The sequence below is a fragment of the Schistocerca piceifrons genome, chromosome 2 (assembly GCF_021461385.2).
Source record: "Schistocerca piceifrons isolate TAMUIC-IGC-003096 chromosome 2, iqSchPice1.1, whole genome shotgun sequence".
NCBI lineage: Eukaryota > Metazoa > Arthropoda > Insecta > Orthoptera > Acrididae > Schistocerca > Schistocerca piceifrons.
In genome coordinates, this window is record NC_060139.1 from 436,612,673 (window position 1) to 436,640,136 (window position 27,464).

At 42.2% G+C, this 27,464-nt stretch overlaps 1 protein-coding gene across 2 annotated transcripts in view; it reads left to right on the plus strand.

Annotated features, from left to right (window-relative positions):
- The window catches only part of LOC124775077 (zinc transporter ZIP10), a 314,104-nt gene that overhangs the window by 274,066 nt on the left and 12,574 nt on the right, over positions 1–27,464 (plus strand). Inside the window, exons 4-7 of one of the 2 annotated variants that reach the window (XM_047249883.1) lie at positions 346–567; positions 24,083–24,252; positions 24,339–24,443; positions 24,565–24,637. In XM_047249883.1, coding sequence (XP_047105839.1) covers positions 346–567; positions 24,083–24,252; positions 24,339–24,443; positions 24,565–24,637 — 570 coding nt within the window. Of the gene's footprint in view, positions 1–341; positions 568–24,082; positions 24,253–24,338; positions 24,444–24,564; positions 24,638–27,464 lie in introns of both variants that reach the window. The other variant, XM_047249881.1, reaches the window with a different exon arrangement.

The following is a 27,464-nucleotide window of genomic DNA, read 5'->3' on the forward strand; positions in this document are numbered from 1 at the left end:
TTGTGTATGAGAAATCGGTTGTAAACTTTCCTCATGTCAGCACGTTGTAGGTGTCGCCACCGGCGCCAACCTTGTGTGAATGCTCTGAAAAGCTAATCATTTGCATATCACAGCATCTTCTTCCTGACTAACTTTGATGCATCCAATAACAGCTAGATTTTTAGGATGGCCGGCGTTGGTAGTTGCTCCAAAAACGAACCAGCTCGAGGTCTTCGCCTGTCACAGAGCGCAGGTTAAATAGTCCTGTGAGACTCGGTGCGCTTCTTTGGCCGTCGCGTGGCCGTGCAGATGACGCGCCAGCAGTGAGTGGCCCGGCCTGAGTGGCGTGGTGTGGGCTGCCCGCAGAGACGCCGCCGGGAGCGCTGCCGGGCCCCTGCCTGTCGGCGCAGGAGCTGCTGCGCTCGCACGGGCTGCCCACACACCACGACGTGCTCATCTCGCAGCCCGTCTTCCTGCACCTCTGCCCCGCCATCGTCTACGAGATCGACCAGCGCGCCTGCTACGCTGCCGCCAGCGCCACCGCCGAGAGCCACGTCCACCAGGACGTCGTCGGTGCCACCGCGGCCGGTGCGTACCCCAGTCTACAGCTACTTTACCATATTTAACCTAACAAGCCGTAACCAGCTTCGAATTTCTTGTAAATATTTATCTAATACTAAAATGTAGACTTTCACGGCCGGAAATGGCATGTCCATTATAATTATCCGGGCTGTTGAGACAGCCACGCAGACATCATAGTGACGTACAGGCTACTGCAAAAACTAAGGTTTTCCTGCCGTTTGTTAAAAATGTAACGGAAAGAATAGGGAGGATCTTGACGAAGCGGAATATTACCGTAATTTACAAGCCGACCAGGAAGATACAGGGATACCTTAAGCCTGCCAAGGATGCTCGCAAACCATTGGAAAAAGCTGGAGTGTATAGGGTCCCATGCAGCTGTGGAGATGTTTATGTGGGTACCACTAAAAGAACTGTTTCAAAACGTTTGGAAGAGCACAAGGGCAATTGTAGAAGAGGAGAAACGGAACGATCACCTGTTGCGGATCATGCTTTCCAGCCAGGGAACCACAATATTTGTTTCGAGGAGACGCAGGTACTAGCGGGCACAAGCGGATATTACGAAAGGCTCTACAGGGAGCCAATCGAAATCGCCAAACACCCTAATAATTTCAATCGAAAGGAGGAGGGCGTGAAATTAAACTGTATATGGATGCCGGTGTTGAAGAAGATGTGTACCACCCGTCCACTACTGGGTGATGGCAACGGCGATCGACGGCAGCGGGCAGCGGCCAATTGCACTGACGTTTTCAAAACACGTGACGTCACGCCTCGGCTCGGGAACGCGAGGACACGGAATTTAGCGGCAGTCGGTAGCGAGCCAGTGGGTGTGTTGGACCTTCCATCGAGCTACAGACCCCCTTGAAGATGTCCTCCGCAGACGGAGGCGAAACGTTGGGAATTGACACAGAATTCATCAACCAACCACGGCATAACAGCCCGGATAATTATAATGGACAAATATTTATCTACAGAAGCAACGCATGCACTCTGGACGTGGTACGTCCGTCGTCAGAAGCTCTTAGACTTACGAGCTCACCAGACAAACCATTAGTCACCTCCTATGAGAGCACTCCAGTCACTGTGGAGCAGTGTAGCACTTCTGTACCTATATACTGCAGACACGTGACCCTCCATCGCTGGCGAAGTCATGGCTGTGGATACGAGCGAGCACGCGCGCACGCCTATGTATGTGCGTGTGCGTTTGTTTGTCTGGAGACATACGTCGACATGCAGACAGGGCCCGTTCAAGGCCCAGCGCCAAACGCATAGGAACGTCAGATGCGCCCAACCTACACAAGGTGTTCGGAAATTACCGTTACAAACTTCTAGGAAGTGCAGAGGAGAATGAGTACATAACATTTTTGAATAGGAACCCATGTCTGGAAACGTCATCCAATGACGCCACAGAGCGTGAAAAGTTGTAGGCGCCGGCGCCTGAAAATGTATGTATGCGCAGGGTGATTCCGCGATGATGTAACGAACTTTCAAGGATGATGGTGGAGGATAAATTTATCAATTTGAGGTAAGAGCCTCTGCACCGGGAACGAACGAGTCGGAAATTGTAAACGAGAAACCTTTCTGATACCTCTGACATTGGAATACATATACTGGTACTGTTGTTCCTAAGACCTCAAACTGATACATTTATCCTTCTCCAATGTTTGTAGCATCATCGCGGAATCACCCTATATATACATACATTTAGAGGCGCCGGTGTCTATAACCTGAGTTTTGTAGCGTCATTGGATGACGTTTCCGGAAATGGGTTCCTGTTCAAAATACTATGTACTCACTCCCCTCTACAAGTTCTGCAAGTTTGTAACGGGAATCGGTCGCAGGTTCGAATCCTGCCTCGGGCATGGATGTGTGTGATGTCCTTAGGTTAGTTAGGTTTAAGTAGTTCTAAGTTCTAGGGGACTGATGACCTCAGATGTTAAGTCCCATAGTGCTCCGAGCCATTTGAACCATTTTTTGTAACGGGAATTTCCGAACACCCTGTATGTATAGGCACTTTACCAAGTGCAAAATTTGTATATGGAGTGTATCACAGTAATTAAAGGCAAAAAATGACGAAGATGAGAGTACACGATATGAGAATTTAAAAAAATCCCGGTAGTCATGGCTATAAAACGAGTCTCCTGTAGGATAGTTGGGAATGTGTGGTTATGAGGCACCACTGAATGGTTCAAATGGCTCTAAGCACTATGGGACTTAACATCTGAGGTCATCAGTCCCCTAGACTTAGAACTACTTAAACCTAGCTAACCTAAGGACATCACACACATCCATGCCCGAGGCAGGATTCGAACCTGCGACCATAGCAGCAGCGTGGTTCCGGACTCAAGCGCCTAGAACCGCTCGGCTACAACGGCCGGCGGCACCACTGACTTCGGTATAAAATATTGTCCTATCAAGTGTAAATATGTTTGAAATGTTAATTTTCGCCGGCCGCTGTGGCCGAGCGGTTCTAGGCGCTTCAATCCGGAACAGCGCGACCGCCACGGTCGCAGGTTCGAATCCTGCCTCGGGCATGGATGTGTGTGATGTCCTTAGGTTAGTTAGGTTTAAGTAGTTCTAAGTTCTAGGGGACTGATGACCTCAGATGTTAAGTCCCATAGTGCTCAGAGCCATTTGAACCATTTGTTAATTTTCGTTAGTCCCCATCTAACTGGGCACAGATTTCACCGCCGCGCGTAGGAGCCGCGCAGTTAGACGCGCCATGTCACGGACTGAGCGGCCCCTCCCGCCGGAAGTTCGAGTCCTCCCTCGGGCATGGGTGTGTGTGTTGTTCTTAGCCTAAGTTAGTTTAAGTAGTGTGTAATTCTAGGGACCGAAGATCTCAGCAGTTTGGTCCCTTAGGAATTCACACACGCCATCAGATTTCACACATGGCCTAGGTTAACAAGAAATGCAATACAATACAGTAGTAGAAGTCAATATAAAGGCTGTGTTTCTACTAAAGAAGTAGTACATTGCTTAAGGCTTGAATGTATCTAATTTATTATGAAAATAGTAGACACACATAAGACGGAATCACATAGTTTCTTAAGACGAGTAAGGGAATAACGCGTTTGCATTTCCTAGATGAAAGTTGATAAGGTAGTCACTATCCTGGTGTGTTACAGCTCTGTTCTTCCTAATTACCTCGAAAATTCTCTTCGGTATTGATTTTGTTAGGGCTTCTAGTTCTTGCAGTGCAATGGTGGCCCACTTTTCTCGTATCACTCTTTTCAGCTCACATAAGACCTCATATTGCCTTACACTGCGACAAACACGCCTTGTAAGTTATTCCCCAATGATTTTCCATTAGTATCATATAAGGGCTATGTGCAGGCCAGAGCAAGACATAGATATCTTTATTTTCAAACCGCTTTTTGGTTCTAACAGAGATATGAACGGATTCATTACCTTGTTGAAACATTAGACTTTCGTTTCCTAGGTCGTCATACATTCTAATCAATTCTGTCTTCAAGCATCTTATCGTACATGTTAGAAGTATTGCTTGGCTGAACACAAGAGTGCACTGAATCATAACACTTACACCACCAACTTTTCTGCTCATTCTTACCTGATCATGCCGACAATACTGAAATCCTTCCGGCCCATCTAAATTAAACTACTTCTCATCACTGAAGACCACGTCATCCCGATCTGAAGACCATGACATATGTTTTTTAGCAAACTCCTATCCATTCTGTTTATGTTTGGTTGTTAGAGAAGGTTTCTGCAGCATTTTCTTGAATGCAAGATGTTTGTCATTTGACAAAATTTGTTTTACACGTCTGGCAGCTACTGGCAACTGTAAAGCAGCAACAAGATGAGAAGAGTAACTGTTTGAGGCCCTTGCTTTGCGCAAAAGTAACCGTTTCAATGCCACAGGTAAATTTCTGCTTTGTCCATATTTTCCATTCTGTCCACATCATGCGCCCAGTCTTACGAAATTATCAGTCACTGTAGTTGAACAGTTCAACTTCTTGGCGATTTTACGATTAGAGAGACCCATTTTCTTGTACACACCAGTTTTTGCTTTTTCATTACATAATGGCTGTATTTCACGTGGCATTGTCACAATCGTGGTTTACGCAGACAACACACACTATCACGGTGTCTGTTTCCTGTCTGCAGTAAACGCACGTACGCACACACTAAAACTGCGCAGAGCCAACTGCCTTTTTACTGAGTTCCACCCTCCACCACCTGAATCGTCGATGTCTTAGTATATACCCTACTACTGACATCAAATGTCTTAGTATATACCGTACTACTGACATCAAATGCGACACCGTTTGACTGCACTTATCTGTTTACTGGATCTCACATTATTCCACAACTATTCCAACCGACAATGTTAATTTTCCTACAAATATCCATGCCTTTATTCTGATTTCCACTACTGTACAAATCTGACAGCAGTAAAATACTACTTCAGCATGTTACATGCTCAGTTTAATGTACACTTCCAAATACATTCGTACTAATTAAGAGCAGCGCAGATTTCCACTACTGTACAAATTTGACAGCAGTAAAATATTACTTCAGCATGTTACATGCTCAATTTAATGTACACTTCCAAATACGTTTGTACTAATTAAGAGCCGCGCAGGGTAGCCACGCGGTCTAGGGCGCCTTGATACGGTTCGCGCTGCTAACCCCGTCGGAGGTTCGAGTCCTCCCTCGGGCATGAGTGTGTGTATTATCCATAGCGTAAGTTAGTTTAAGTTAGATTAAGTAATGTGTAAGCCTAGGGACCGATGACCTCAGCAGTTTTATCCCATAGGAACTTACCACAAATTTCCGCACTAATTAAGACTGGTCCCGGCGGAGGTTCGAGTCCTCCCTCGGGTATGGGTGTGGGTGTTTGTCCTTAGGATAATTTAGGTTAAGTATTGTGTAAGCTTAGGGACTGATGACCTTAGCAGTTAAGTCCCATAAGATTTCACACACACTAATTAAGACAATATTTTTTTACTGAAGCCAGTGGCAGCTCATAACCACACATTCGCAGTTACCTCATAAATGGTTTCAGACCCATGTTTTCCATAACGTTTTTACTTCTGCTTTCACTAAAAGCTTTTAAAGATCTCAGGAATTATCTGGACTGAAAATGAATTATATTGCTTAAGCACAGGAACAAGATTTAGAAATTTATTTCTGTTACAGATGAATGCCCATGTAGCACTTATTTTAAAAGAAAAGAACCAAATCACTATCACTGAATTTACATTTATTTTTATGGGTCTTACCAAGAGTCCAGAAAATGGCAGGTAAAAAAATTCCGTACAGAAGGTTGGGGGAGGGGCTGGAGGATGCTAAATGATACGTCACTTGTGTGGGGAAAAGGTTCCGAACCGCCCCTATGTGGAGACATGATCGAAATATAGTATTGTGTTGGGCTGTGCAATTGTTCGCACCGTGAATGAACAAAGTTGTTACATGGTGTGTCAGCACGGGCTGTCCGTCGTTTCTACAGCAGCGCTGCACTACTCGCAGGTACATAACGCGGCGTAAGAAGAGTAATCACAAAAAGATCCTAATCGGACAGCTACTGGAGAAGAGTTTCACACCTTTTAACTGAGGATTGGCTTCAAACCAGACAGGCAACTGCTGATGTCAATGAATGCAGGTCCATCTCCACCAGTTTCTAAGTGAAGATTGCAAAGGAAACTGCGTGCAATGGACATTTGGAGCCGAGTATCTCGCAAAAGGCAGTTACGCACAGCAGCACATAAAGCGGCACATCTTCAGTAACCAAACAACACACGTACTTAATAGGAGCTGACTGGAAGCGTCTAGTGCGGACACAGGAGACACTGTTTTGGTTATTCTCAAATGATGAAAGGTGAAGAGTGAATCGATGACCCAATGAGGTTTTTAAGCCGCTGGGTGTGCGAGGTGTAGTTTCACCCAGAGGTGGTTCTGTGACGATTGTGGGGGTATTTTTCGTGACATGTCCTTGGCCCACATTTTCTGTTTACAGTGAACGTGAACCGAGATGTTTATTTCAGTGGTATTGAAGACGAAGTGTTGCCCTTTTCTTCTGCAGTTTCATGATAAGTATGGTATCAACACATGCCTCTCCAGAGATATCAGCCGTGATCACAGGGCTGCACGCATACGCTCATGGTGTGACAGTCAGTAGTGCACCCTGTCACTTCTCAAATGGCCTGCTAAACCACCCTGTTTCAATTGCGTAGAAAATATCTCGGTTATTTAGAACAGCGGGTGAAATGTAGTAACCATCATTCCCACAGTCTGGAGGCTCTACCTGATCTAATCATTAATGAGTGGCTTCTACTGAGTATAGCATACCAGAAGAAACTTATCGACTCTTCTTCTGGGCAAACTGAGGCCACTATCAAAGCAACGCGGTATTAGCGCGAAGCCTCCTGAGGGTGACTAATTTTTTATCCTGTGTGGTTATTTTTAAACCATGTGCTGCAGTATTTTTGTGGCACACTGCCTCGATACGGACGAAAACACGTTGTAATGGTGATGAAACCTACTGACCTGCCAAAAGAACTCTAGTTCCTTATATGTCTCTGTTTCCTAACAAAGTATCCTACCACAGTAGACTGTGCAAGTAAAACAAACGAAAATGGTACGTTCTCCAAAGTTAATTATTAAACTTATTTCTCCTATCCCCCCCCAACCCCCCCCCCCCTCACCCCACATGAACGATGGATCTTGCCGCTGGTGGGGTGGCTTGCGTGCCTCAGCGATACAGATAGCCGTACCGTAGGTGCAACCACAACGGAGGGGTGTCTGTTGAGAGGCCAGACAAACGTGTCGTCCCTGAAGAGGGGCAGCAGCCTTTTCAGAAGCTGCAGGGGCAACATTCTGGATGATTGACTGATCTGGCCTTGTAACACTAGCCAAAACGGCCTTACTGTGCTGGTACTGCGAACGACTGAAAGCAAGGGAAAACTACAGCCGTAATTTTTACCGAGGGCATGCAGCTTTACTGTATGGTTAAATGATGATGGCGTCCTCTTGGGCAAAATATTCCGGAGGTAAAATAGTCCCCCATTCGGATCTCCGGGCGGGGACTACTCAGGAGGACGTTGTTATCAGTAGAAAGAAAACTGGTGTTCTACGGATCGGAGCATGGAATGTCAGATCCCTTAATCGGGCAGGTAGCATAGAAAATTTAAAAACGGAAATGGATAGCTTAAAGGTAGATATAGTGGGAATTAGTGAAGTTCGGTGGCAGGAGGAACAAGACTTCTGGTCAGGTGAATACAGGGTTATAAATACAAAATCAAATAGGGGTAATACAGGAGTAGGTTTAATAATGAATAGGAAAATAGGGATTTGGGTAAGCTACTATAAACAGCATAGTGAACACATTATTTTGGCCAAGATAGATACGAAGACCACGCCTGCCACAGTAGTACAAGTGTATATGCCAACTAGCTCCGCAGATGACGAAGAGATTGATGAAATGTAAGATGAGATACAAGAAATTATTCAGATAGTGAAGGGAGACGAAAATTTAATAGTCATGGGTCACTGGAACTCGATAGTAGAAAAAGGAAGAGAAGGAAACGTAGTAGGTGAATATGGAATGGGAGTAAGGAATGAAAGAGGAAACCGCCTGGTAGAATTTCGCACAGAGCATAACTTAATCATAGCTAACAGTTGGTTCAAGAATCATAAAAGAAGGTTGCATACATGAGAGAAGCCTGGAGATACTGGAAGGTTTCAGATAGATTATATAATGGTAAGACAGGGGCAGATGTGGACTCTGACCACAATCTATTGGTTATGAACTGTAGATTAAAACTGAAGAAACTGCAAGAAGGTACGAATTTGAGGAGATGGGACCTGGATAAAGTAAAAGAAGCAGAGGTTGTAGAGAGCTTCAGGGAGAGCATAAGGGAACGATTGACTGGACTGGGGGAAAGAAATACAGTAGTAGAAGAATGGGTAGCTTTGAGAGATGAAATAGTGAAGGAAACAGAGAATCAAGTAGGTAAAAAGACGAGGGCTCATAGAAATCCTTGGATAACAGAAGAGATATTGAATTTAATTGGTGAAAGGAGAAAATATAAAAATGCAGTAAATGAAACAGACAAAAAGGAATACAAACATTTCAAAAATGAGATCGACAGGAAGTGCAAAATGGCGAAGCAGGGATGGCTAGAGGACAAATGTAACGATGTAGAGGCGCATATCACTAGGGGTAAGGTAGGTACTGCCTACAGGAAAAATAAAAAGAGACCTTTGGAGAAAAGAGAACCACTCATATGAATATCAAGAGCTCAGATGGAAACCCAGTTCTAAGCAAAGAAGGGAAAGCAGAAAGGTGGAAGGAGTATATAGAGGGTCTATACAAGGGCGACGTACTTGAGGACACTATTCTGGAAATGGAAGAGAATGTAGATGAAGACGAAATGGGAGATACAATACTGCGTGAAGAGTTTGACAGAGCAGTGAAAGACCTGAGTCGAAACAAGGCCCCGGGGGTAGACAACATTCCATTAGAACAACTGACAGCCTTGGGATACCCAGGACTAACAAATTTCTACCATCTAGTGATCAAAATGTATGAGACAGGGGAAATAACTCAGACTTCAAGAAGAATATAATAATTCCAATCACAAAGAAATCAGGTGTTGACAGACGTGAAAATTACCGAACTATCAGTTTAATAAGCCACGGCTGCAAAATACTAACACGAATTCTTTACAGACGAATGGAAAAACTGGTAGAAGCCGACCTTAGGGAAGATCAGTTTGGATTCCGTAGAAATGTTTGACCATGTCAGGCAATACTGACCCTACGTTTCTAGCATTTGTAGACTTAGAGAAAGCTTTTGACAATGTTGACTGGAATACTCTCTTTCAGATTCTGAAGGCGGCAGGGGTAAAATACAGGGAGCGAAAGACTATTTACACTTTGTACAGAAACCAGATGGTAGTTGTAAGAGTCGAGGGGCGTGAAAGGGAAGCAGTGGTTGAGAAGGGAATGAGTCAGTGTTGTAGCCTATCTCCGATGTTATTCAATCTATACATTGAGCAAGCAGTAAAGGAAACAAAAGAAAAAATTCGGAGTAGGAATTAAAATCCATGGAGAAGAAATAAAAGCTTTGAGGTTCGCCGATGACATTGTAATTCTGTCAGAGACAGCAAAGGACCTGGAAGAGCAGCTGAACGGAATGGACAGTGTCTTGAAAAGAGAATATAAGATGAACATCAACAAAAGCAAAACAAGGATAATGGAATGTAGTCGAATTAAATCGGGTGATGCTGCGGGAATTAGATTAGAAAATGAGACGGTTAAAGTAGTAAATGAGTTTTGCTATTTGGGGAGCAAAATAACTGAAGATGGTCGAAGTAGAGAGGATATAAAATGTAGACTGGCAATGGCAAGGAAATCGTTTCTGAAGAAGAAAAATTTCTTAACATCGAGTATAGATTTAAATGTCAGGAAGTCGTTTTTGAAAGTATTTGTATGGAGTGTTGCCATGTATGGAAGTGAAACGTGGACGATAAATACAGGGTTATTACAAATGATTGAAGCGATTTCACATCTCTACAATAACTTTATTATTTGAGATATTTTCACAATGCTTTGCACACACATACAAAAACTCAAAGTTTTTTTAGCCATTCACAAATGTTCGATATGTGCCCCTTTAGTGATTCGGCAGTATCAACCCGATAATCAAGTTCCTCCCACACGCGGCGCAACATGTCCCCATCAATGAGTTCGAAAGCATCGTTGATACGAGCTTGCAGTTCTGGCACGTTTCTTGGTAGAGGAGGTTTAAACACTGACTCTTTCACATTACCCCACAGAAAGAAATTGCATGGGGTCAAGTCGGGAGAGCGTGGAGGCCATGTCATGAATTGCTGATCATGATCTCCACCACGACCGATCCATTGGTTTTCCAATCACCTGTTTAAGAAATGCCGAACATCATGATGTTCGTCGACTTCCGCGGGCTACGCGTGAAACTTGCCCACACGCGTTCAACCGTTTCTTCGCTCACTGAAGGCCGACCCGTTGATTTCCCCTTACAGAGGCATCCAGAAGCTTTGATCTGCGCATACCATCGCCGAATGGAGTTAGCAGTTGGTGGATCTTTGTTGAACTTCGTCCTGAAGTGTCGTTGCACTGTTATGTCTGACTGATGTGAGTGCATTTCAAGCACGACATACGCTTTCTCGGCTCCTGCCGCCATTTTGTCTCACTCCGTTCTCGAGCGCTCTGGCGGCAGAAACCTGAAGTGCGGCTTCAGCCGAACAAAACTTTATGAGTTTTTCTACGTATCTGTAGTGTGTCGTGACCATATGTCAGTGAATGGAGCTACAGTGAATTTATGAAATCGCTTCAATCATTTGTAATAGCCCTGTAGTTTAGACAAGAAGAGAATAGAAGCTTTCGAAATGTGGTGCTACAGAAGAATGCTGAAGATTAGATGGGTAGATCACATAACTAATGAGGAGGTATTGAATAGAATTGGAGAGAAGAGAAATTTGTGGCACAACTTGACTATAAGAGGGCATATTCTTAGGCATCAAGGGATCACCAATTTAGTATTGGAGGGCAGCGTGGAGGGTAAAAATCGTAGAGGGAGACTAAGAGATGAATGCACTAAACAGATTCAGATGGATGTAGGTTGCAGCAGGTACTGGGAGATGAAGAAGCTTGCACAGGATAGAGTAGCATGGAGAGCTGCATCAAACCAGCCTCTGGACTGAAGACCACAACAACAACATTTCTCCTATCAGGTGTTTACGGAATACACTCATACCAAATGCAGCAACAAGTTAGAGAATTGGTAGTGTCTTACTTAAAAACTGTTCACGCCGTAAGCATGTAGAGAAATCACGGAAAACCTAAGTCAGGGTAACCGGACGCAGATTTGAACCGTCGTCCTCCCAAATGTGAGTCCAGTATGCTAACCATTGCGCTAACCAGCTCGCTGTCACGTGGCAGGCTTGTTAAATCATTGTACTCGTATTTGTGAGAAGCAGGTTAGAACTGCTGTCTGGTCATTTTCGCTTGTGTTTCCCACTGTTTTTGTAAATAGGTTCAGACAAATAGTACAATGGTTTTATGAATGCATGATCTAGCACCGATAAGAGTTAATAAAATCTTTACGAGCTTCCAGCTGTGGCAGGTGGTAAAAATCCTACGAGCTTTCGACCGAGGTCTTCTCGGCTATCTTCAGGCGGTAAATGGACTGCCGTGTCGCCGCGGCTTCGCCATTATTGTATAGACTGGCTGTCGGCTGTGACGTCACTGGTGCTATTCCTCGCCAAATGTAGTGTTCCCGTCCCGCGTCCGTCGCGCCCGCTTCAACCTCGCGATGTCAAGGTGATATAATGGTCAGTTTTGATGTGGTCTCCCTATTTACGCGTGTTCATGTCAAAATCTACATAGGTCTCCTCTCCCAGTGATTTGATAGTCCAACTTTGACGTCACAGTATTTCCTATTGGTGGCCAGTATTTCGACCAGCTTGACGGTATGGCGATGAGAAGCCCGTTAGCTTCATCTACAGCTAACCTTTTTATGGAAAAATCTGAAGACGTCGCTTTGGATGCAGCTCCAGATTAGTCAAGTTGCTTTTATCGTTACGTCGAAACACTTTCATCATCTGGCCCCATGGACATGAAAAACTGCGAGAATTCTAAGAACACCTGAACGATATTCACGACCACATTAGGTTTAGGACTGAAGTAAAGAATGATGGTGCATTGCCCTTCATTGACGTCCTCGTTCGCCGGAAAATCAATGAACACCTCAGCCATGGTGTAATCAGGAAACCTACACACAGGGATTGGTATCTGCACGCTCTTAGCCACCGCCATTCGACATAAAAACCATGTTAAAGTCGTCTCAGACGCTGAAAATCTGTCACTAGGACTAAGCCACCTCTGAAATATTTTCAGGGAAAACGGTTACAGTCACTGCCAGGTACCATAGGCTATTTCTGGTGAGACCCGCAGGAAAAACACCACCGAAGGAAACAAGAAACTTGTGTTTTTGCCTTCGTGTGACTTAGTATAGGGAAAGATTAGCCGGCTCCTGGAGAGACACATCTCACCAACAAAAATACGACGCTCATGAGGCCTGTGAAATACGATCTAGGGCTCAGAACGCTTAGAGTGTACAAAATATCATGTCCTTGTGGCAGTTACTATGTGGATAAACTGTACGCATTGTGGAGCAACGCGGGATGGAACACGAGAGGTGGTTACGCACCTACGCTTATCCTGAAAAATCAGCCGTGGCAGAACACAGTTTAGAAAATTGAAACAGAGCTCTATTTGACGAAATATCTGTCATTATGAGGACGAAGGGATTTTGGGATAGTGTTCCAAAAGAGGTGGTAGAAGTAAAAAAGCAGCGCCGGCGATATGGCAGTCATTTATCACTTATCAATAACTGAGGAGACCTCCGTCGAAAGCTCTTCGGATTTTAACGATCTGATGCGGCTGGGAGCACGAGAAGATTATACATACATCAAAAAAAGTTTTGTATCACCCTGGTTCCCAGAACTCCTGAAGATAGTCGTTGAGTGTGGATATAATATCACAGAAACAGTCCCTTTGACTGTTCAGAGATATCACTAAACCCGCCCAAAGATGTAAACAACCATGCATGAGCAGCGCCTATTAGACAGAGGGCGTCCGACAGCCGATCAGTTCCAGTCATTCCACCAGGAAGGAGGTACACGGCTCGTGTTGTCTGTAGTTCAACCATGCCTAGACGCATTGTTACTTTGTGCCATGAAGGGCTCTCAACAAGGGATGTTGTTCGGACATGGAGAAGATAGAGAGAGAGACAGGAACTGTCGATGACATGCCTCGCTAAGGCCGCCCAAGGGCTACTACTGCAGTGGATGACCGCTACCTACGCAACGCCATCCCGTTGAATAATGTGAATAACGCTTTCCGTGCAGCCACAGGACGTCGTGTTACGACTCAAACTGTGCGCAGTAGGCTGCATGATGTGCAAATTCACTCCCGACGTCCATGGCGAGGTCCATCTTTGCAACCACGACTCCATGCAGCGTGGTACAGACGGGCCCAACAACATGCCGAATGGACCGCTCAGGATTGGCATCACGCTCTCTTCACCGACGAGTGTCGCATATGTCTTCAACCAGACAATCGTTGGAGACGTGTGTGGAGGCAAGCCAGTCAGGCTGACCGCCTTAGACGTACTGTCCAGCGAGTGCAGCAAGGTTGAGGTTCCCTGCTGTTTTGGGATGGCATTATGTGGGGCCGACGTACGCCTCTGATGGTCATGGAAGGCGCCGTAATGGTTGAACAAAACGTGAATGCCATCCTCCGACCGATAGTACAATCATATCGGCAGCATATTGGCGAGGCATTCGTCTTCCTGATTGACAATTCGCGCCCCCATCCTGCACATCTCGTGACTGACTTCCTTCAGGATAACGACATCGCTCGACTAGAGTGGCGAGCACATTCTCCAGACATGAACCCTACCGAACATGCCTGGGATGGATTGAAAAAGGCTGTTTATGGACGACGTGACCCACCAACCACTCTGAGATCTGTGCCGAATCGCCATTGAGGAGTGGGACAATCTGCACCAACAGTGCCTTGATGAACTTGTGGACGAATACAGGGATGCATCAGTGCAAGAGGACGTACTACTAGGTATTATAGGTACCAGTGTGTACAGAAATCTGGACCACCACTCTGAAAGTCTCGCAGTATGGTGGTATAACATGCAAAGTGTGGTTTTCATGAGCAATAAAAAGGGCGGGAATGATGTTTATGTTGACCTCTATTCCAATTTTCTGCACAAGTTACGAAACTCTTGGAACCAAGGTGATGCAAAACTTTTTTTGATGTGTTTGTTAATGCAATGGTTCATTAAAGTAGCCAAGTCTGAGTCCCTTGCATAGATCAAAGGACACTAAACTCTCACCTCTCCTCTACCTTCCTTCCCATGAGAAAAAAATGAAGTTATGTAAGAGTTTCGCATCTCATTAACTGCAAATTTATTACAGACAGCTCATCCTTTCCCTAAAGGGACAGAGTCATGTCTATTGTGTGAGCATATGATGATGAACGTTGGGCTCTGAGGCTTTCCAATATTGTTTCCGTTTACATGATATAAATCTAACCACTGACCTGTTCTATACCCCCCTCCCCTCCTCTCTCTCTCTCTCTCTCTCTCTCTCTCTCTCTCTCTCTCTCTCTCTCTCTCTCTCTCTCTGAGTCATCTTAGCTTCACTGCGTGGATCATAAAGACAGTATGAAACATCATTGCTAAAAAAATATCAATCCCAAAATCCACTACATTACGCTGATAAGAAGGACAGCTGTCTAGACAAAACACTCATTAATGAGCAATTTCTGCTGAACTTGCCACATTTCAGTTGTATAAGGCTTCCCATGCAGGTGCCTGTCTATGTGCATGAGCTGTGTTGATTCCTTGCTGTTCCATGAATTCACAACTTTCTATGGTACCCAACCCAGGTAGTCACATGCCAATGGTCCACTTTTGTGATTCAGCGAGACACATCAGCCCAGATCGAATCTGCCATGTGGATTAATGATGAGGGCAGATGTGCTGGACAGCCTGGATATGGGTTTTAGGTGGATTCCCACAGCAAAGTGCATTAACAATGGGCTGGTACCCATGTCCTGCTTTGCGAACATTCTGAAAATGTTCTCACACTTTAATGTGGGATAACACTAGACACAGACAGATGAAGTACACAAATTCCTTCCTGGAGAAGGAAGGAGTGTTGACAGTAAGGGCATCTGTCCAAATTCCTTCCTGGAGAAGGAAGGAGTATTGACAGTAAGGGCATCTGTCCAACTTATGCCACTAGCATTGCCTAATCAACATTAACACACCAACCCCATGAAGATGTGGGATAACGGCCAGGAAAAAGAGAAACAAATCTCTGTATCTTCTGGGTCATGTTTATAGATCATCACCACAAAACTAGGAGGCCTTGACAGAAAAGTCAACATAGAAATGTATTAGAAAAAGTAAGTGTTCTTTATTGTGACAGAGCACAGCTATGTCAAAATGATCTGGTTGTATAAAGAGCAAAGAAGGGTGTTTCAGCCAGGTATCCTGCTTCTACATAAAAAAGACACTGTGAAGTATGACTAGAGCTGCAAAATCTATTGACTATCCAACAATATGCTCCAGGTTGATACTGCTATACCATAGCCATAGCATGAGAAAAAAATATTCTGAACATCAGCAAAGGAATCCTAAACTGTAGAAAAATCATTGGTATTGTGTATTTGCTGAACTGCAAAAAGAATAGGAAATGGGACTCATAATGAAAGTTAGAAATTTGATGCAAAGAGTGAACGGTGAGATGCAGACTTCTACCTTCATCCTATCTTGTAGTTTGATTATCATACTGCACATCAAGGCCAGATTTATTCAGCTAAAGATAAGACCTTATGTACGTGATCCAATTAGTGCTTCAAATACCAGTGATACAGTCACATGGCAATAGAATGTAACGGCAAGACAATATGTGGGAAATGCTGCCATGAAGTAAGATCATGTTAGACACCAGACTTCTGTGTAAATTGCTCAGGTAATCATCCTGCTTGGGGTAGAGGTTGCCTCATGTATTTAGAAGAAATGAAAATTTCATAAAGTAAGTGGCTAAGATAAACTGACATCAAAACTCCCCTTAAATGCATCTGGCAGACCAGAATCTCCAATCCATCACACATCCAACTTATACGGGATGTTTCACAGTTCATGCTACACACTTCTAGAGGTTGTAGAGGGGAAATAGCAAATCAAGTTTTACATAGGAACACATGTCTGGAGACGTCATCCAATGATGGCTAGAGGCACTGGCACCTGAAAATGTATGTATAAACAGGGCTATTCTGTGATGTACATTTATCCTTCTCAGTCTGAGAAATTCTGTAACAGTTTGAGGTAAGGGTCCCTATACCAGAAAAAAAACAAGTTGAAAGTTATGAGAGAGAGAGAGAGAGAGAGAGAGAGAGAGAGAGAGAGAGAGAGATAGAGAGAGAGAGAGGGGGGGGGGGGACACAAGAAAATTGAGTAAATAATTAAATATATAAAAATATAATAAAAAGAAAAGGGGAGACTGAATTTTGATTCAGGTTAAACAAAAGTGCCAGGATGTGAGTAAGTTGCAAGGCAAGTACCTATCTCCTGCATTCAGCGAAAATCATGTTGAGGAGGAGAATCCAAATAGCCTATGTGGTGCAGCATGCATCCAGATTTTTTGAGTAAAGCTGTAACCTATGCCCTCAGAAGCTGGTGATGGGTACTGGATGTCACAATTCTTCTGTGTCCATTGATGTTCTTAGCCATGTTCTTAGCAAATGGCAGTCATATGTACCCTGCACCAATTTCTGAGGGCATAGGTTGCAGATTCACTCAAGGAACCTGAAAGTGTGCTGCACGACATACGCTATTTGGATTCTTCTCCTCAATATCAATTTTCCTGAACTCAGGAGACAGGAACTTGCCTTGTAACATACTCCTATACTAGCACTTAACCTCCCTTAACATTCAGTCTCCCCTTTTCTTTTTATTGCATTTTTATATTTACTTGTTTATTCAGTTTCCTTCTCTCTCTCTCTCTCTCTCTCTCTCTCTCTCTCTCCCTCCCTCCCCCCTCTCCACCCATCCACCTTTACTCATTCTGTCTGGCCTTTGTAGCAGGGACGCAGCTGACCAAAATATTACCTTTGACCTCTCACTCTCTCTAAAGCCTTGCCTCTTCCTTCATCTTGTCTCCCCTTGTCCTCACATCAGTGGTCACTTTCAACCAGGGGACAGAGTGAAATGCTATACCTTTCAAACAATTCCAAACCTGACACACTTTTCTCCCTGAGGAACAAACTGATAGTTCTTAAAGCTAGGATACTTTTGTATACAGTCTAGTCACATCAGTGTGACCACAGCCAATGTCACGTGCAATAACCACTCACTAACAGCAGCTGGCAGCACTAGCAGTGGAGTGCATATAAAGTATGTCGGGGATGCAGAAAAGAGTGCAGCTGTTGTTGTAATGTGGAAATGGAGCAATTTATTTGTTATTCAAAAGGGCACGATCATTGGCTTTTCAGGCCAAAGGGAAGAAGCATTTCTGAAATGGCTAAGTTTATAAACTGTGCACGTGCCACCATGGTTAAAGTATACTGTGATGGAAAAATGGCAATAATAATAACCAGCACTGTGGAAACTGTGGTGCACCATGGGCCATACATCACAGGGGTGAACGATGGCTGCAGAGGTGTGCACGGGCAAATGGACATGCAAGTGCTGAGCAACTCACTGCTCAAATGAGCCATGGGGCTACTGACAGTGTCTCCTCAATGACCATTCAATAAACTTAGCTGAGTACAGGCTTCAGTAGCAGGTGCCTGGTTCATGCACCCGTTGCTGATTGCTGTTCATGGGCGACAGAGGCTGGAATTTGCATACTATTATCACAACTGGATGTTCACTGAGTGATGACAGGTAGCCTTTTCAGATGACAGTTGGCCGTTGGCATGTACAGTGTGAATTGCCTGAAAGTAAATACCCTGAAACAATTGTCAGAGGGATCCAGGCTGGGGTGGGGAGCATTATGGACTGGGGAATGTTTTCATGGCATTCCTCACGTGATCTCATCATTCTGAAAGGCACAGTGGATCAGCATAAATGTGCATCTATCTATCCTTGAGACCCATGTCCACCCCTACATGCAGTTTGTTTTTCCTCCACACCGTGGCATCTACCAGCAAGATAATGCAACATTTCACACAGCTCACAGTGTGTGTGTGTGTGTGTGTGTGTGTGTGTGTGTGTGTGTGTGTGTGTGTGTGTGAGAGAGAGAGAGAGAGAGAGAGAGAGAGAGAGAGAGAGAGAGAGAGAGAGAGAGAGATTAAAAAATCACCAGGATGAGTCTACTGTTTTGCCCTGGCCATCAAACTCCCTGAATTTGAACCAAGTCGAGAATCTGTGGGACACTTCAGTTGGGCTGTTTGCGCCATAGATCCTCAGCCAAGAAACCTAATGCAGCTGGCCATGGCACTGGAGTTGGCATGGCTCCACACACGTCAGTACATTCCAAAACCTCACTAACTGTCTTGCTGCATGACTTGCAGCATCCATGCTGCAAAAGTTGGTCATTCAGGCTTTTGACAGGTGGTCCCATTAATGTGATTGGACAAGGTATATGTCTAGTGTGTAATGTAACTGTTTACTACATAATTAACCTTCATCATTAGGAGTAATAACCAAAAACTGTGTTGAAACGAAAATTTTATAAGCACACGTAGTAGGAGTACTTTACTTTTATGTACAGTTTTGAAATTGGGAAGTAGAGAAATAAATAATTTCCATTCATATAATAGGAAGGTTACATAGGTATGGTCAATAATTTAGTATCCTCCAGCACTGCATTTATATAATAACGATTTTACATTTCAATAGAAAAGCATTCATACTAACTATATTATTAATCGTGTACAAAAATAACACATTAAGCAAAATTACTGTATACTCTGCAGCTAGTAAGATTGTGTGATGTGGCTTTTAAACACTAAATTTCATTAGCATGACTCCGTTGAGCAAAATAAAATACACTTTAGTAGCAGATAGCATTAATGGAGGGAGTTTATCTATATATTTCAATGGAATAAATAGTATTTTATTTTGATTGGGTAACAAATGATTAATACAGGTAACATTGCTAAAATCCCTTTTAATGAATTCAATAAAAATTCTTAAGAGTTGCACTTTAGAGTTTATTAGTCAATTTACACTGAAGTGCCAAAGAAACTGGTGTAGGCATGTGTATTTGAATATAGAGAAATGTAAACAGGCAGAATACAGCACTGCAGTCGACAGTGCCTATATAAGACAGGAAGTGTCTGGCACAGTTGTTACTGCTGCTACAAGATTTAAGTGAGTTTGAATGTGGTGTTATAGTCGGCACATGAATGATGGGACACAGCATCTCTAAGGTGGTGATGAAGTGGGGTTTTTCCCATACAACCATTTCACAAGTGCACCACGAATATCAAGAATCCAGTATAACATCAGCTCTCCACATCATTGTGGCCAGAAAAAGATCCTGCCAGGACAGGACCGACGACAACTGAAGAGAATTGTTCAGCATGACAGAAGTGCAACCCTTTCGCAAATTGCTGCAGATTTAAATGCTGGGCCATCAACAAGTGTCAGCGTGTGAACCATTCAATGAAACATCATCGATATGGGCTTTTAAAGCCAAAGGCCTGTTCATGTACCTTTGATGACTGCATGACTCAAAGCTTTACACCTTTTCTGTGCCCATCAACAATGACATTGGACTGTTAATGAGTGGAAACATGTTGCCTGGTCAGACGAGTCCCGTTTCAAATTGTATCAAGTGAATGGACATCTACAGGTATGGAAACAACCACATGAATCCATGGACTCTGCATGTCAGCAGGGGACTGTACACAGTGGTGGAGGCTCTGTAATGACGTGCGGCATGTGTAGTTAGAGTGATATGGAACTCCTGGTATGTCTAGATGAGACTCTGACAGGTGACAAGTACATAAACATCCTGTCTGATCACCTGCATCCATTCATGTCCATTCAGACAGACTAGGGCAATTCCAGCAGGGCAATGCGACGCCTCACACATCCAGAATTGCTACAGAGTGGCTCCAGGAACCCTCTTCTGAGTTTAAACACTTCCACTGGCCACCAGACTCCCCAGACAAGAACATTATTGTGCATATCTGGGATGCCTTGCAACATGCTGTTCAGAAGAGATCTCCATCCCCTCATACTCTTATGGATTTATGGAGAGCCCTGCAGGATTCATGGTGTCAGTTCCCTCCAGCACTACTTCAGACATTCGCTGAGTCCATGCCATGTTGTGTTGTGGTACTTCTGCATGCTCATGGGGCTTTACACAGTATTAGGCAACTGTACTAGTTTCTTTGGCTCCTTAGTGTATATGAGTAGACGTATTGCTGAATTAATGTCAGATTCATTCTCTCTCTCTCTCTCTCTCTCTCTCTCTCTCTCTCTCTCTCTCTCTCTCTCTCTTCCTGTTAATGTTTTATTAGTCTGATTCAGATTTGAGTGCAAAATCTTAGGGATAATTCATCACAGGGGTCTTCTTCTTCTTTTTGTAATATCTCCCTGCATTGTTAAAAGCTGTTTATCCTTGTTCTCAAAGTTTTGGCACGTACATGTACATACAATGGTGTCCAAAATTAGAGCAAAAAGCCGAAATTTTGTAAGTTTACATTTATTTTGCCACAAAACAGTATAATCAGGTGATGGTGTAGAAGAAACAACATAAAGAATACAAAACATAAACAACTTCAACATGCATAATGGTAGACAAAAGTGTTCTTTATCTTTTCCAACTTAACAAATTTACACACATATTCTGACAAATGGTTAATGTGCTCAGTGTGGGGTGTGACCACCTCTGGCAGCAATACAGGCCTGATAAATGGCGGGGCATGCTCTGAATGATGTCATCAATCTCATATTGAGGCATTAACACCCTGTCTTCCTGCAGCACTGCTCGCAACTTTTGGAGAGTGGTTGGTGGATGCTGATGTGATGCAACCCATGTTCTTAGAGCATCCCAAATGTGCTCTATGGGATTCAAATCGCAAGAGTGATCAGGCCATGCCATGTGTGCAATAACGTCAATTTCCAAGAAAACATCAACCACATGTGCTCTATGAGGTCGAACATTATCATCTAGCAGGGCCCACAGCAGCTTGCAACAACTGCACACGAAGTCTCAAGATGTCACCATGATGCCTGAAAGCAGTTAAACCTCATTGATTTAACCATAAAATTTCATGAAGAGGAGTTTGAGTGGTCAACATAATCCCTGCCCACACCATTAGGGATCATACGTGATATAAGTCTCTTTCCTTTGGCTGGGTCCTGAAATTGTATTCCACATTCCCTCCAGATGCGAATCCGCCGAGACTCACTGTCCGTGCCAAATTTAGGACTCATCTGTGAAAAGGACAGTGGCCCACTGTTTGAGTATCCAGGTGGCACATTGACGGCTCCACTCTAGACATTCCCTGCTGTGAAGACACATCAGAGGTACATATGCAGAAGGTCTCCAACAATAAAAGCCACTCTGCTGAAGCTTTCTGTACATGTTTTGCCTCACTACAACACATCCAGTGGATGCAGTGAAGTCAGATGCCAGTTGTCATGCAGTGCTAAGGCAGTATCATCGTGTGCTTACAGCCAAATAATGGTTCTCTCTTTCTGATGTTACACGTGGTCGGCCTAGCCCTGGTCTTCGGCATACATTTTAGAGCTTTATAAACTATTGCCACATCTAAAAAACAACAAACTTATTCTCATTAAGCCATCACATCACATCAGTTTGCGGCTGTCCTGCTTCCATTCTTCTCATGGCTCTCCATTTCAGAGAGCCTGGTTGGTGTCTTCTCTGTGCCATAAAGCACCAACTGTGACTGTGTACACAGTGATGATGGATGTGGGACTACCCCGGCAAACAGTAACCCATTTGATAGGTGCCTAATGTTATCATTGGCAAGTTATCCGTTGACCAGAATGCCATCTTCTGTGAGAACATGAGTGTACCGACATCCATTGACAGTTTGTACAATTATATTGTGAATTAGGCACAGGATGCACAAATAGTGGTTTGTTGCTTTAATTTTGGACACTAGTGTAGGTATCAACAACAGCCTTTCAGAGCATCAAGCAATCAAGCTCCTCTAGTGCAAAATTTGTATAAAGATGTAGCATAATTAATAGGAAAAACTGATACCAGTAAACAAGACTCTGCAAATGTATGTTCATGACCTACCACTGACTTCAGGATCAAATACTGTCCTACTTAGTACAAATGTATTTGAAATGTAAATTTATCAATTAAGTGTCTACCTCAATGGGCTCTTATTCCACCAAACAATGAACTCTTATCGAAGCGCACATTCTTTTTACTGAAAGCTCTTTGAAAAGGTAATTATATCACATTCCAAAAAGCTATTTGTTTGACACATTTCCAAATACTTTTGTAAACTTCCAAATCCTCTGGACTTTGCTTATATCTGTAGCTAAATATGGAAGAAGATTTTTTGAAGTCAAGACCTTAGAGCAAAATTTGCTCAAGAATAGTCATATGGACTGTAAACTTTAGCATTGAAAGTGATACCTTGATGTCAATAGAATCAGATGCTGTTTTGATAGATTTTACTAACTAAAGTCTAGAAAAATTTCCATATAACATTTTTATCCAAGGGAAAAATTGCTAGTCCATATATTGAATAACTGTCAGAATTATACATGACTCTTTTAACAGAATATTTTTCCTTTATGTCACATACAAGTTTTCCTTTTTAGTTACATACTTTGAAAATTTTGACCATGTTCATAAATTTTCAACTACTTTTGTGGCAAATTTTGTAAAATTTAACTACTTCCTAGTGAGTTTTCTTCACATATAACACACAACTAATGCAGTTAAATAGTATGTCATGTTTAACACAAAAGCATAAAATTAGGTGATGTTTTTGCATTTCTGTTCCACTTTTTCCAATTGACAGTGAAGTAATTCATAAATTACTGAATTAATGAGTTCCATTACTAAATTAAAAACTATAACAAATTATATATTTTCATTCTTTCCACTCCATTTCATAGAAAGCACATTTTTATTGAAGCAAAGCACATTTTTATTGAAGCTAGAAGAATAGAATAAGTCTTGTCCTTTCTGTTCAACTAAAAACTCTCAAACAGCTTATGAATCACCTTAAACAGACACAGATTGTTTCCTTTAACATGTAGTGCTGGAATGTTAGAAATATATTCCTGTTACAGAGAAATGTCTTTGTAGCATTTATTTTAACAGAAAAAAACAACCCATTTTAGCAAACACTAGATTTAGTCTTATTTTCAAGGGTCGGGCTAACAGCCCAAGGAAAGGCAACTTCTGTCTAAGGGTGGAAGGGAGGGCACTAAATCACATGTCACTTGCATGGAAATATGTTTCTGAACCAGCCTTACATAAACTCATATACAAACTATTTACATTACCACGAAGGGTAGTAAGTCTGTAAGAATGTAGACCACTTTTGATAATTATCCACTCAAAATGTAAGAAAGGTTATGAGGCAAAAAAGCCATATTATAAGATATTCCTTCAATGCAAGTGTAAATGAATGTTTTATAAAATTTATATACTGGTAAATGTACTAGATACCTTAATTCTCAAGTGTTTCAGATCATATGTTTTCAGTGAGTATGATGATACTGAGATGTTAACACACTTGCTGAAGTATTATCTCATTTTGAAACAAAGGTAAAAGTGAGGCAGGAAGTAGTTTTTTCTTCTGTATTTATTCAACTTTTTGTTTAGTTTCTATTTTTGTGTATTATGTGTTATTGCATATTTTGATTTAAAGTTGATATTTGCAGTGTTTGAGGAAGACTGCTGTACCCAATTTGTGCAGTTTGTTAACTTTAGGAGATAGATGCTTATATGCATATATGCATACATTTTTGTTGCAGCATGGTTGTATGCCACTTTAAGCATTGCCATTATAAGTGTGAGTGGCATAATAGGACTCATTGTGGTGCCTTTAGCAAGCAAGGCATATTATCATCAGGTGCTGAGCTTCCTGATTGCAACAGCAGTGGGAACTCTTTGTGGTGATGCATTGTTACACATGCTTCCACATGTATGTACCGTGTAGTTCAAAACATACAATTTTCTTCATTAGTAGGTAATTAGAGCAATATTTAACAGTGTCTTCAATTGCTGCAGGCATTAAGTGTTGGTGATGACCATGTGGCTCATGCATTTCACAGTCTAGTTGTATTTGGAGCCATAATGTTTTTCTACTGTATGGAAACTGTTCTGCGGATACATGTAAGTAGGTCTTTTGAATGACAGATATTAAAAAATATATTTTGCCTGACATACGTTTTGACGATTATTCAGTGATTTAATGCCAGATTATAAAGATTTAACACTACACTTAAAATTTTAGCGAGCAAACAGCTACAAGAAAGAAATTGCCACCAAAGATTTGGACGTGCAGCAGAAAATAATTAATTCTGGTGGTAAGTTAAAATTTCATGTATTTTTATTTTGTTCACTTATGGATAGCAGTCTTTCCCTTTCCATCATTTGATAAACATGCATTCACTATTGTGGAACTGTTTCCCTGTTTTGCAAATTGTACAGCATTTAAATGGTCATCAGCTATGATTGATAGTACTATCAGGACATGTTATGATGACTGCAAGAAAACATGAAAAGGAAACTGCCTGAAATGTAGCAAGACAATTCATGGCTCTTGCATCATGAAAATGCACCTGAAAATTCATCCCTGTTGGTACTTGATTATGAGGTCTGTTCGAAAAATTCTAGAAAATTCATAATTTTGCATAAATGGTGAGTTGAAGTGAAATGCGGTTAGCATCCCTGCACATGCTTAGGTTCACTGTGTAGCTCCTGGAAGTTTCATTGTTATATGTCTGTTAGTTATTGTTCACTGCTACATTGAGTTGAATATTGCGTCGCACAGCTTGCGAATTTAGAGATGGCAGAGTTAGAGAAGCAACATGTCTGGATTAAATTTTGCATGAAACTCAAGAAAAACTCTATGGACACACTCTAAACGATACAGAAAGCCTATGATGATGAATGCTTAAGCTGAACTTGGTGTTACAAGTGGTTCACATATTTTAAAAATGGCCAGATAGAAGTTGAAGATGACCCTCATTCAGCACGCCCTTCAACGTCTAGTGATGACTGATGTCAAGGACATCAATGAAATTGTGTGTGCCAATTAAAGACTGACTGTCTGAGAGAATGGAGAAGAATGTAACATTCCAATTTGAACATGTCATAAAATCCTGACACAGCATCTTGTGATGCATCATGCTGCCACCAAGTTCATCCCGTGCCTCATGAGTCAAGACCAGAAAGACCTCCGCCTCACAACCCATGAAGGGCTTTTGGATCATGCAAATAAGAACAAGATGTTACTTAAGAGAATTGTAACTGGTGATGAGACATGGGTCTACAGCTATGATGTTGAGACCAAGGTCCCATCTTTGTAATGGGCCAGGAAAATTTCTCCAAGACCAAAAAAGCTTGTCAGGTCAGGTCAAATGTCAAAGTAATACTGATAGTTTTCTTTGACTTTGAAATATTAGTTCATTATGAATTCATGACACAGGGACAAACTGTGAATCGATAGTACTATCAGGACATGTTATGATGACTGCAAGAAAACATGAAAAGGAAACTGCCTGAAATGTAGCAAGACAATTCATGGCTCTTGCATCATGAAAATGCACCTGAAAATTCATCCCTTTTGGTACTTGATTATTGCACAAAAATGAAATCACTGTGCTGCTTCATCTTCCATACCTCAAGACCTGACCCTGGCCCCTGCAAACTTTCTTTTTTTTCCAAAATTGAAAACCCCACTGAAAAGATGAAGATTTGCAGCGATAGACAAGATAAAAGAAAATTCAAGACGGTGCTTCACGCAATCCAGCAAGAGGCATACCAAGACTGCTTCTGGTAGATGAAACGGTGTTGGGAGTGGGGTATCAATTGTGGAGGAGAGTATTTTGAAGGAGACCATGCACAAAAAGTAAAAGGTAACCACAGAAAAATTTTGTGGACAAAGTTTCGGGATTTTCTGAACAGACCACTTACAAGTGAAAGCTATCAGTAACCTGTTAATTCATGTCACTGATGAATATTCAGTTAATATTGAAAATATAACTTAGATCAGTTCATATTTTTGTAGAATATTTTTCACCACTTTTTTAATGTTTCTGTGTGTGTTGACAAATAGGATGAGGTAAAGAAATTTTGGAATATATTTTCTTTATGTCACCTTCTCCAATATCAGCTTAATGCGGTGGTGAAGTAGAAGACATGAAGCCAAATGCAAATTCAACACCTTGTTTTTTGTTAGCCATTGCTAATTGAGTCTCTCTCAATTACCTGTGACAAGTGTAAACAGGTCCATCAACCAATGACACTGCTCTACATTTTCAGGAAAATAAGTCCAATTGTGATACAAAAAGGGGAAAGTTTATACTAACAGTTTTTCACGTCCTGCTGTTTTATTATTCTGCTTATCTCTTACCATATCTGTCAGTTAAATAAAACAATAAATATTTCCAGGTGTAGTGGTCAGATTCCAAACATTGGATTTCTAAAGTAATTTTTCAATTTGTTTCCTTCCTTGCAAAAATTTTTGGAGTTAGGTTTTCCTGTTATTGGAACCTTTGGCTGCAACTACTTGGTAAGGTGAATAGGGAAGAGGAAGGGTAGGAGAAGGAATATACACACACATCCCTGACAAATGGAGCAATACATTAAGAAATTGGAGTTAAGATTGAGCTACAGTGAATAACAGAGTCGCAAAATTAATATTCTGATAATAAAACAAGAGAAAATTAACTAGTTTATATGCACATTTTGCAAGGTGAGATGAAAAAATAAACAAACATTCATGAATCAGTAAAACAGGTGGTAGATTGATGAGGACATGATATCCATTGGAGTCTGAAATGTTATCATTAAATATAAAATAAAGAAATAAAATTCTTAAAGTAAGGGAAAGGCAACCAAAGGGAAACTCCTCACCTACAGCGGATCAATGCATGGAGCACAGTAACACATAATAGACAACAGCACGCACATTTGCTTTAAATAAGAACTAGCTCTTTTCCAGCAACAGTACACACATTCATACACACAACCACACGGACACCCAAATGCACACTCCCATGGTTGTGTGAGTGAATATGTGTACTTTTGCTGCCCCTGGCCATGGGAGTATGCATTTGAGTGGCTGTGTGTGTTAATGTGTGCACTATATCAGGAAAAAGAGCTAGTGCTTGAAAGCAAGTGTGACTG